A 12860-nucleotide genomic window follows, 5' to 3' on the forward strand; every position below is an offset into this window, starting at 1 on the left:
GATGTGGTATTTAAAACTACTGCGTCGTAACTGTGACCATAAAGGAAGAACTATAAACGTTTTTTTTTCTTCTAATTTCTTATTCCATCTGTCCCCACTAAGGGGAGCTCTTTTCCTTTAATCTTTGTAATAATAACCCCCACACTGTTTTAACTTTGATTCCCTCTTTTACAGTGTGTATACTGCTTACTTATTTTGTGAATTACTATTAATTGATTTGCCTATAATATATTTATCTTTAAAAAAAACAGTCTGTTATAACCTGATTCCACTACAGTCACCAAATTTTATGTGCCTTTTCCCCCCCTGACTGATTCTGTTGTGTTTTCCTCTTTATTTTTGTCAATTATAATTTAGCTGTATATCCTGGAGTCTTAACTTTGTCCTAGGGAATAATAGGGCGTGGAACACGATCTAACTAGGCATAGTTTTTGAATGGATTCACTTGTTTGTTTGTTTTTAGGACATAAATTACATGACATGTTAGAGCAGAGCTGATATTTACTTTGTTTAAAGCTGCACGGTCCATTTATTTAACCTGCCCATTAAATAGCATAAAAGTGTTTAGTATAAACACAGCAGATGTATAGAAAAATATATCTATGATTAAATTACCCAAAAATCAAAATGATAAAAATATGTAATTTTGAAGCCATGGGATAAATTCTGTATGTATGTATACATAAATATGTGTGTTTTTATATATATTTAGACACGGCCCTACTATATATAATTCTATATATCCTTCAGGTTTTTATCAGTCCTGCGAACCCAAATGGTTGAAATTAAAAGTAAAAATATTAAATAAGCCATACCCCTCCCTGACTGAAAAAGCCTTTCTTAAGTCCTAACCTTGAAAATCAGACAGTGCAACCTATTTTTGAATTTGTTTCTATACCTGTGCAATAGTCAGACACAACAGAACACTTCAACATGTGCTACTTGAAGTTGCTTCTTCTCTCCAGTGGATGATATTTCAAATGAACATGGCTTTCACAATTAGTCCTTTATTGAGTTAATCAATCAAACACCTCACAGTGACAGCTGTTGTTTTTTTTCATTAAATGACTAGGACTCCATCACAGGATGGTGACACAAAAGGCAGTAGCTCTATCTGTTTACACTGCGATTTGTTTGATTTAAATCTTTTTCTTCTGTGTAATAAAAACATTGTCAATATTTTTCAAGCAGTTTGCTGTATTTAAATGGTAGCTCTGGGGTATGATAATTATAATTTGCTCTGTCATGGCTCTATCATGAAGCTAAAAAGACTAAAGATCAAACTCCCTAATAATGCAACCAAAATTTACATGTTCCAAAGATTTGATGACTCTTTAATTTGGTGGTTAATCATAGTCACTGTTCCCATACTTTGTCATGTGGTGCTCTGATAGATCTGCTCGTTTCAATTGCCTCACGCAATTGAGGGGTGGACTATGAAGCAAGATTAATGGGGTAACAATGGATTAGGTTGAACTTAAAACTCAGAACTTTCTTGGCCCTGCCCGACCGGTCAGCTATGTATAATGTATTAATTTGTGTTTGTAAATTCAGTTTAAAATCATCTGGAAGAACCATTTTTTCCTCTGATTATTTTATTTATAATACATTTGAAATGCAATATAGATTCTCTATTGTTGAAAGATCTTTTTAATGAGCAACTTTTAAGTCATATCTTACAACAAAAATCCCCTAAAAAACCTTGCAATAAGGTTACAGCGATAGATAGATAGATAGATAGATAGATAGATAGATAGATAGATAGATAGATAGATAGATAGATAGATAGATAGATAGATAGATAGATAGATAGATACTTTACAGATATTTCATCTTGTTTGATTCTATTTACAGAAAGGAAGTTGTCAAATTTTATTCACAATAGAAGACAGAAGAAAAACCATATGATAACAAGCTGGATGTTACCTCCCTTCTCTAGTCTGAAGGATATGATGTCCATGTTTTGTAATAATAATTTTGAAATTCTATTAATCTGACCATAGAGCAGTTTTGCACTTTGCTTCAGTCCATTTTAATGAACTTAGCCAAAGGAAAATGTCAGTATTTCTTCTTCTATTTCTGGATCATATGGCTTCTTTACCTGATAGAGCTTATAGAGCAGAAAACTGTGTTTACATAAAGTGATTTAGAAATGTTTGTGAGCCCATAAAGTGACACTAATGAAAGAATCATGCTCATTTAAAAAAAAAATCCTGTCCTGCCTGGCAGCTTTTGCAATCAGAATTATGATCTGTAGGCACTGTTGTGCCAAACATGTAATAATAAAGATAGAGAAGGAATCAGTTATAGGGATAATTTCATATAGAAAAAAGTCATGTGTTGCTAAACCTGTCCTTTTCATGTGAAGCAGAAAGCTTAGCTTAGCAGAGAAAGCTGTTAAACACTGTTGTGATATGCATTTTCTCTGGGTTTTAGATTTTAGGTTTTGTCAAGCCACCCATTGCAAAATAAACCTGGCTATGTTGAACTTCCTTCGTAGTACATCCCACTGCTTCTTCTGTTATATGTTAGTAGGATTTGGTTAGGTGAAACAACTCTGCTTGACAGTGGCGTCACTGGCTGTCTTGGCTGAAGACAACTCCCACTTGTTTCCTGATTTCATCCATGGTCTCCGTCAGCAAGACAGAATCTGCCAGAGGCATCCGTGGGCTCTCCTTAAGTCCTGCAAATGAAGACAAGTTTTATCCAAATTCTGGCTCAGGGACAGATGTTATATTTTAATAAGTGTAAATTATGTACATATTTAGAATGAACTGTAATTTATGAGAAGGCAGGAATATAAAGATTATGTAAATTATTATTAGAAGTAAAAGTAACAGTACTGTAATATTCTGTGAGCTAAAGGACATTCCAAGCACTCATTACATTCAGTCCTAATCTGATGAGTACAATTGGTGTATACTTCTACATTTTCATTTGTCGCCCTGAGAATGCAAGTGATTCTCTAAACTGCAGTGTCCTTCTTACAAACTCAGCTTTCCTTTGAAGCAGTGGTTTAGACTGTCTCTTCAGAGAGAAATACACACATTTCCTTTTATCATGACCTACCTTTAAGCAGGCACTGCCTCACTTCTTCTGTCTCATAGTGCAGCCCTGTGCTGTTGGTAAAATTCAGAGGGAGACACGGCTCAGGCAGAGGGTACTCTGTTTCCTTGTCATTCACCAGCAGTTTGGTGGGGCAGTGCATGGGGCCAAGAACCTGTACAGTGAAAAGGAAACAAACTTTTGTTTCAGTCCCTCAATTTGCAAATTCATCAAACACAGTGAGATCTATGTCTGAATATATTGGTTTAATTAAATGTGAAATTAGTCATCAGTCAGCACAGTCTTTGCATGTCCCTGTAATTTCTTAATGAACTCAAATGGTCCTGTACAGGACGAGCATAGCATACTTTAATGGAACCCTTAGTGCCCGCAATGACAGCGTCATTTGGAAGTCGGGCTGCAATTGAAAAGGCACACAAGGCCATTCTCTTCCTGGAGAATTTCATCGTCACAACCACTGATTCATCCACTCCTGTTAAAAACATTCAAAAACATGAAATTATTGAAAGCATCAATTAAATTAGCATTAAAATGTTGTTTTAGACCTCTGCAGATGCAGTTTTTTTATTATATATTTCAACTGAGTTTGAAATTAGGTTTATTTATTAGTTTTTTTAAAAGAAGATAGTATACACAATGAAAGAAACAATTTTTTATTATTCAATAAATTGCCAAATGTCTTCCATGAAGAAAAGAAACTGCTTAATACATATATTATATGATGGTTTTGCACTAAGATATCTTTCAGTGAGACATGCAGTTACATATTCTCCTGCCAGTTTTACCGTATTACTGTATTCTCTGGGGGGATTTGGATTAGTGTGACATTTTAATGATAAGTCTTGGATATTCTGTGTCAAATTCTGTCCTGCGGTGTTTACATTTTAGGCAATTCATTTAAAAGTGTTTCCTCTGTATCACACAAACTGTGCTTCTTTTCCTCTATTTGTTTTTTTATGGCAAGGCTCAAGCATGCGTTTGTAATCGCTGAAGCATGGCCTGTGGTAAATGATACTAACATACATCCTATTTCTCCCACATGATCTGAATCATACCTGAGTCAAGCAGCATCCCTGTGGCTTGGATGGACTCTGGCCTTTCACCATTGAACACCATCAACACAAACTGCAGGCAGTACACTCCGATATCCAGCAGAGCTCCTCCACCCAGCTCCTTCTGCTCTGAGCGAGGCACTTTGAGCCGAGGGGAGCCAAAGTAGGCTTTTACCAGCTTCACGTCCCCAACCGCCTCCTCTGCTAGCAGCCTGCGCACCTCAGCATACACAGGGAAACAGCGGGACCAGATGGCCTATGAGGAAAAGGGCAGATGATCCAGTCTCGCTACAGAACTAAACAGTTGAAACTGAAGTTTCACCTGAGCAGGCATTTATTATAAAGCTCCTCAGTTATATGACTGTTGTGGCAAATCTGTACTGTGAACAATAATTTTTCCTGTCAATAATGTAAAATAATAGGAATGGCAATTTCTTACAATCCATGTATATAATTTGACCATTGGGCTTCTTACTGGTGTAAGCCAAAAACAAATACACAGTTGCATTTTATGTAGCTAACAGTTAATTTAGAAGAAGCAAGAACAGAAAAACATTGAAAGCTGCAGGTGCATTGTGCACGAAATGGGAATTAAAATGTGATCATCAAGCCAGGTGCAGATGTGTCTGGCTGTGGCCACAGGTTGCAATAACAACCTGAATTCCATTCCATCTGAGTACAGATAATGTTAACTGCATGCCTGTGAGGCTGATAACCCTCAAATAATAATAAAAACAATAACATTTTCCAAACTGTTTATTAACTTTTGCTGTGTTTTGGAAAGGCATTAGTTTAGTGACTTATATTTGCTTATTGGTCTTTTTACAACAGCTGCATGCATGACAATAATTCCACTTTCAATTCAATTCAATTTTATTTATTACAACAACACTTGACTCAAAGTGCTTTCAATTGTAAGGCAAAGACCCTACAACAGTAGAGAAAAAACCCCCACCAATCATTTTACCCCCTATGAGCCATCTGCCATGTCCAGTTAGATATGGGGAGGGAATATTAATACACAATTAATATTATGGCTTGTTGTATTTAAACATACCCAAAAATTGTGATTTATAGATGAAGTACTTCCAGTGTTTAATTCAAGGATTGTTGGTAGCAGGTCCTGACAAGACTGTCTCCCCCTCACTAGGTTGAAATGTTTGCAGTAGCTCACATTAAATGCTTACGCTAATTTAATGTAACATGTTAACAAAATATAACATTTTGGATAAATAATCTGCCTCCATGTTAGTGTTTTAAATAAATTTTACAGTAATGAAGTTTATGTTAAAGTATGTGGGATGAACATTTTGTTTTAGTACTGAATTGTGCTGCATCAATAATCATTCAATTTCACTGCTATGAGTACATTTCTGGCATTGTGACCTCCCTAGGTCATACTAATTATTGGTTATTACAATTGTTCAAACTGCGTTTCTGCCTTAAGCTGTATAACGTGTTGGTCTGCATATTTGGAAATTTTGTTGTAAAATTGAAAAATTGTTGTACCTTTTTCCACTTTCTTTGTAAATTGTTAAAAAAAAAAAGAGATTTATAAGCCTTGCCTTGGGTTACATCCTGAAATGGACAATTCTTTTCTTATTCTGTGGCACTGTAAAAACTGACCCTTAAGTTACCACTACTGTTAGCAAGTGTCCTCAGGGCAAAGCTATAAATGACAGCACTTCATCCCTTCAGCCTTACCTCCATCAGGAAGACATTGTTTTTCTTGGCTGTGGCAACAAGGTCTTTAACCTCTCTGGAGTTCATAGCAAAGGGTTTTTCACACAGCACATTTTTCTCAGCCTTGAGGAACAGCATACCAACTCTCCAGTATTCTGTATGCAGCACTCCCAGATATACAATGTCTGTGGGAACACAAGTTTTTCATCCAAACAATAAAACCGTCACACCCTTATCTCTAATTGTGCAGTCATATTATTCCCTACTTACCAATTTCTGGGTCATTGGCCAGCTCCTCATAGCTGCCATAGGCCTTAGGAATACAATGTTTCTGGGCAAAATCTTTGGCACGGTCAATACTCCTCGATGCAATGACAGCAATCTGTGCATAACATTAGAAAAGGAAAGGAAAAGAACAGCAAAACAAAATCAAACAAACGCACACACTGCACACCTGTTCAGTGTATAGGGGACACTCTGTGTGACAATGTTGTACCGAACTTCCTTAAATTGAGTACCCGATGATCTCCCGGAGGCAGAGTCTTAATGGCCACACTAAAATCATGGCTGATCTTTCCAGCTCCACAGAGTCCCCATCGAGTTGCCATGTTGACAAGTGACAAATGAGTAGGCTATAGTGTTGCTTCAGAAAAAAAAAAAGCCTGCGCTATGACCTCTCGGAAATCCTGCAAATCGGGAGAAGACACCTACTAAACGAGACTGCCCTGTAAAAATAACTGCCTCTTAGCTTGTTTGTAATAGTCCATTTTTAGAAACAATACATACTTTTTGATATTAAGCGATTTCTAGCGGTGGTGCAAGAAAGGGCGTGGAAAAAACGTGGAAAAAAACCAAACAAGGATTTCATCTGACCTGTCTTTTTAAAACTCTCGGCCAATACAAAGTATAGTTTTTCTTCACGTAGGAAATAAAGATTCTCGCAATATTTATTAACAGTTTATTTTTGCTTCATATTATTGGGCGCATTAATATTTTTCTTAAAATCTTAAAACTGACGATAGATGTGTACTAAGACAGCATTGGTTACGCAACAGAACTTGCCCAAGATTCCGCTCATTTTTAAGATTTCATCACTATTAATGTAATCCCATGATATATATCAGCATATCAGCACAAGAAACTGATAATAATTATTTTAGCGCATTAAAGCTTTTCAAAGATATATAAACAGTGTACAGAGTAGTGTGTCTCACTGTATCCATGGTAACATTATACTTACTGTTTCTTGTACGTGACATCTAAATCACGCCCATGAAATTCTAATATTCTTCTAATTCAATGTCATATGTCATAAATGAAATCAGGTATTATTATTATTGTTCATTTTTCCCCCAAGTAAAATAGCCTATGGTATATCATACGAGTGACCATAACGTGACCGATTACGCATGCGTAGCTGATGGGAGTTTCGTAACTTTCTTACCATACTTTGCGGATTTCTTGTCGTGTTACTCCAGATATACAACACTGTGTCAATAAAATGATGTAAGAAACTGATTTCAACAGCACGTCTAACCGCTGAATGATGAGGGAAAATTTTATGTTTGAATGACTGGGTAGATTTGTGAACAGTGGTTTGATAAAAGACATATCTGTTGTTCAGCAGATGGAAGTTTTCAGGGCCACCGTAAGGTCACGATTGAGTTTCCCCACCTGGTTGCCATATTGGACACCGCTAATTGCGAGATTAGGTTCAACTCAGCAGCTACTGTACTCGGCCTCAGAGTGGCGACACAGCATACATGTGGACTTTATGACGTAGCTTTTTAAGTTTGCCAGTATTTTTGCATCACAGTGGAGATATATGGAGATACGGGCATTGCATTGTTATATAATATAGCTTTGAATCAATGAAAAGAAACAAAATGCTACAAAAGAAAAAAAAGAAGGAATAAATAAATAAATATTAAAAACATTCACAAACATAAAAACAGTTTAAATGTTTTAGGATTACAAAAATGCAAAATCACCACATGAAGGTATTTAAAATACATTTGAAATGAAGGCAAAAATGCAACAGCTATCTAAATTTTGAAGCAATATTGTTGCAGTATTGTTAAAAGATACAGCGGATTGCTTCTGTTACATTTTCAGCAGCCATCCAGACATTTTCCAGAAAGTGCTGCCAACATTGGAACCAATAATGTGTCTTCTTAAAATTTATTGCATTTGTGGAATAAAAATAACACCATGCAGACGGAGTGGTATTAAAACCCGAATTCTAATATTAGCCATGAAAGGAGAGCATTTAAACCAATGTGCTTTTTTGTTCCAATTTCTTATCTGTCCTACCCCACTAAGGGGAGCTCTTTGCCTTCAATCGATGTGTAATAACACTACATTGACTTTTATTTCCTTGCTTTATGTTTTGTGCTGACTAATGTTAAAAATTTGTCTTAATCAAGCTGCACTGGCATTTTAATTTTCCTTTGGATTGGTAAAGTACCTATGATAATACTTGCAATATTTTTAATTTGTCTGTTATGTGTTTAGTTTGATGTAACTTTATTCTACTACAATCATATCAGTTGTAAATTAGTTGTATATTTTGTAGTCTAAACGTTGGTTCGTGGCATAATAACTGCTCTAGTTATATCTTCAGCTACTGTTGATTTTAAAATGGAAAGCATCATTTATTTGTTTGTACGACATAAATCACTTCAGCTCACTTGTTTCTCAAAAAACAGAGCTGATATTTGTTACTACCTTGTTTAAAGCTGCATGTCACATTTATTTAGCCTATTTTAACTAAGACACACAGCACAGGATGTATAGAGAGATATGTATATAATTATATCATCCATTAATCAAATAATCAAAATCTATCATTTTGAATTTAAGGGGTAAATTTTATATCAGTGAAACATTCTTCAGTTTTTATCAGTCATATGAGCCTATAAGGTTGAGACGAAGTATTAAATGAGCCATGCCCTTCGCTGACTCATAAAAACCTTTCTAAGTCCTAACCTTGAAAATCAGACAGTGCAACCTATTTTTGAATCTATTTGTACACCGCTGCAAGGGTCAGACATGACAGAACACTTTGATTCAAATGTGCCACTCGAAGTCTCTTCTTCTCTCCAGCAGATGATATTTGAAATGAAACATGGCTTTCACAATCAGCCCTTTATTGGATTCATCAATCACACACCTCACAGTGACAGCTGAGTTTATCTTTAAAGGACTAGGACTTCATTACAGGATGGTGACACACAAGGCAGTTGCTCTATCTGTTTACGTTGCGATTCATCTGGTTTAAATCATATTTTCAATCTCTCTGCTTAATCTGTGTAATACAAAATTTGGCAATGTTTCTCATGTAGTGTATTTCACGGTATTTACATAGTAGATCTGGGGTAGGATAACTATGTTTTGAGCTATCATGGGTTTATATTGAAGCTAAAAAGACTATACGGAGAGCAAACTGCCTAATAATGCAACCAACATTTACCTATTCCAAAAATTTACTGAGTCCTTCACAGCTGCCATGCTTTGTCACATGGTGCTCTGATTGATCGGCTCATTCCAGCTGCCTCAAGCAACTCCTTCTGTTACATGTTAGTAGGATTTGGTCAGGTGAAACAGCTCTGCTTGACAGTGGCGTCACTGGCTGTCTTGGTTAAAGACAACTCCCACTTGTTTCCTGATTTCATCCATGATCTCTGTCAGCAAGACAGAATCTGCCAGAGGCATCCGTTCACTCTCCTTAAGTCCTGCAAATGAAGACAAGTTTTATCCAAATTCTGGCTTAGGGACAGATGTTAAATTATAAGAAGTGTAAATTATGTACATATTTAGAATGAACTGTAATTTATGAGAAGGCAGGAATATAAAGATTATTTAAATTATTATTAGAAGTAAAAGTAACAGTACTGTAATATTCTGTGAGCTAAAGGACAAGCACTCATTACATTCAGTCCTAATCTGATGAGTACAATTGGTGTATACTTCTACATTTTCATTTGTCGCCCTGAGAATGCAAGTGATTCTCTAAACTGCAGTGTCCTTCTTACAAACTCAGCTTTCCTTTGAAGCAGTGGTTTAGACTGTCTCTTCAGAGAGAAATACACACATTTCCTTTTATCATGACCTACCTTTAAGCAGGCACTGCCTCACTTCTTCTGTCTCATAGTGCAGCCCTGTGCTGTTGGTAAAATTCAGAGGGAGACACGGCTCAGGCAGAGGGTACTCTGTTTCCTTGTCATTCACCAGCAGTTTGGTGGGGCAGTGCATGGGGCCAAGAACCTGTACAGTGAAAAGGAAACAAACTTTTGTTTCAGTCCCTCAATTTGCAAATTCATCAAACACAGTGAGATCTATGTCTGAATATATTGGTTTAATTAAATGTGAAATTAGTCATCAGTCAGCACAGTCTTTGCATGTCCCTGTAATTTCTTAATGAACTCAAATTCCTGTACAGGACGAGCATAGCATACTTTAATGGAACCCTTAGTGCCCGCAATGACAGCGTCATTTGGAAGTCGGGCTGCAATTAAAAAGGCACACAAGGCCATCCTCTTCCTGGAGAATTTCATCATCACAACCACTGATTCATCCACTCCTGTTAAAAACATTCATAAACATGAAATTATTGAAAGCATCAATTAAATTAGCATTAAAATGTTGTTTTAGACCTCTGCAGCTTATTTACAGTGTCGTCTTTATATATTTTATATATATAAGTAAAAAAAAAAATCATATATTAAAAAAAATGCTTACATTAAACTAAAAGAATAAGCTTTTTATATTATTATGGTGGCTTTTGGGGAGACGTGCAGTTACATATTCTCCTGCCAGTTTTACCGTATTACTGTATTCTCTGGGGGGATTTGGATCGGTGTAACATTTTAATGATAAGTCTTGGATTTTCTGTGTGAAATTCTGTCCTGGGGTTTTTACATTTTAGACAATTCATTTAAAAGTGATTCCTCTGTATCACACAAAGTGTGCTTCTCTTGCTCTATTTGATTTTTTTATGGCAAGGCTCAAGTGTGCGTTTGTGATCGCTGAAGCACGCCCTGTGGTAAATGATATTAATCTACATCCTATCTCAGCATACATGATCTGTGTGCTGAATCATACCTGAGTCAAGCAGCACCCCTGTGGCTTGGATGGACTCTGGCCTTTCACCATTGAACACCATCAACACAAACTGCAGGCAGTACACTCCGATATCCAACAGAGCTCCTCCACCCAGCTCCCACCCAGCTGAGGGGAGCCAAAGTAGGCTTTTACCAGCTTCACGTCCCCAACCGCCTCCTCTGCCAGCAGCCTGCGCACCTCAGCATACACAGGGAAACAGCGGGACCAGATGGCCTATGAGGAAAAGGGCAGATGATCCAGTCTCGCTACAGAACTAAACATTTGAACCTCAAGTTTCACCATGAAGTACCATGAACCATCATTTTTGCTAGTTTTGCTTCTTATATGAGTCTTGTGAGCATCAAATTTGTATTGTCATGGCAGTAATATTTAACTAATCTGCAGTGGAGAGTAAATGCAAACTCATTTATTTTTGTGCCACATTAAGCAGAGATTAAATAGTAATATTTATTTGTTACATTTCGACCTGTAATTTTTCACCTTATAGGAAATGTTTAAGATATTGAAAAATATGATTTTCTGCTATTTTCCTTTGAGTTAGATGAGAACATCATGAGCAGTGGTCTGTCTGTTAGGATGCCTAATTAGGAAGCTACAGTCAGCAAACTGCTTGCTTTGCATAGACTGGATACAGCTATCCTCAATCTGTCTTAAGATAACAAAACACAATTATTAGCTCCACTAAAGTGTATTAATTTACACTTTGTATCTTGTGTTTTGTTCATCCTTTTTATAATCTGTTTTAGACATTTTATACCCTTCAGAACAATTTCATAAATGGTTTTGCACTGGAGTATTGCACTGAAATGCCTACAAGATATAACATAAAGAAAATATAATATCCTGAACTAGCTCACAGTAGATACATTTTCAACTTTTTTACAGATCTAAGGAAGCCATTCCTCTCCATTTATAGTGTTTTTATTGTGCTAAAATAAGCTGCTTTATTTAATTTTTAACCATTCGTACATCAGTATATACTGACACAAGTCCAACTGTATCCTGAAATGTTACATTTTTGCTACACAACATTTAAAATGATTACCTTTATTTTTCATCCTGAAACAAATATTTTCTTTTGTTGTGGTAGCTTCAAAACAGCACCTTCAATTACCCCTATTGTTAGCAAGTGACACCAGAGCAAAGCTGTACAGAGACTACGGCATCCCTTCAGCCTTACCTCCATCAGGAAGACATTGTTTTTCTTGGCTGTGGCAACGAGGTCTTTAACCTCTCTGGAGTTCATAGCAAAGGGTTTTTCACACAGCACATTTTTCCCAGCCTTGAGGAACAGCATACCAACTCTCCAGTATTCTGTATGCAGCACTCCCAGATATACAATGTCTTTTTTTCTCTCCAAACAATAAAACCAACACACCCTTATCTCCAGTTGTGCAGTCAGATTATTCCCAACTTACCAATTTCTGGGTCATTGGGCAGCTCCTCATAGCTGTCGTAAGCCTTAGGAATACCTTGCTTCTGGGCAAAATCTTTGGCACGATCAATACTCCTTGATGCAATGACTGCAATCTGTGCATAACAAGAAAAAATGCACACACACACATTGCAGATCTCTTTAGTTGAAAGGACATATCCTGTGTGACAGCGCAGCTGCACCGAGCTTGTTTATATTGCGTACCTGATGATCTCCAGGAGGCAGAGTCTTAATGGCCACACTGAAGTCATGGCTGATCTTTCCAGCTCCACAGAGTCCCCATCGAGTTGCCATGTTGAATTATATGGTAAGTGACAAATGAGTAGTGTGTTGCTTCAGTAAAGATCTCAGCTGCTGGCGAGATGTAACCTTGGAAAGGTTGCACGTTCAGAGGAAGGATCCTACTAAACTATTGTGCCTTTGTGATAGCAGATAGAAGGCTCCTGCAGAGGTAGTGACTGTAACACACACACACACACACACACACACACACCTTGCTG

The 12860-nt window shown here is 36.8% G+C and overlaps 1 protein-coding gene and 1 pseudogene across 2 annotated transcripts; both read right to left on the bottom strand.

Annotated features, from left to right (window-relative positions):
* Positions 1-1698: 1698 nt before the first annotated feature.
* LOC102794036 (trans-1,2-dihydrobenzene-1,2-diol dehydrogenase-like) lies at positions 1699-6868 on the bottom strand. The gene is made up of 7 exons (XM_087844006.1): positions 6320-6868; positions 6072-6183; positions 5823-5986; positions 4122-4374; positions 3414-3538; positions 3070-3220; positions 1699-2683 (listed from the first exon to the last, which is right to left on the bottom strand). The coding sequence occupies exons 1-7, from the start codon at positions 6407-6409 to the stop codon at positions 2574-2576; spliced, it is 1005 nt and encodes a 334-aa protein (XP_087700132.1). The 5' UTR covers positions 6410-6868; the 3' UTR covers positions 1699-2573.
* Positions 6869-9033: 2165 nt separating this feature from the next.
* On the bottom strand, positions 9034-12654 carry LOC148106288 (trans-1,2-dihydrobenzene-1,2-diol dehydrogenase-like; annotated as a pseudogene). The gene is made up of 7 exons (XR_015719313.1): positions 12565-12654; positions 12344-12455; positions 12106-12269; positions 10905-11138; positions 10259-10383; positions 9917-10067; positions 9034-9535 (listed from the first exon to the last, which is right to left on the bottom strand). The product of XR_015719313.1 is annotated as a trans-1,2-dihydrobenzene-1,2-diol dehydrogenase-like (transcript).
* Between the last annotated feature and the right edge of the window lie 206 nt (positions 12655-12860).

This window comes from Neolamprologus brichardi, chromosome 1, assembly GCF_056152115.1.
Source record: "Neolamprologus brichardi isolate AB-2024 chromosome 1, ASM5615211v1, whole genome shotgun sequence".
NCBI lineage: Eukaryota > Metazoa > Chordata > Actinopteri > Cichliformes > Cichlidae > Neolamprologus > Neolamprologus brichardi.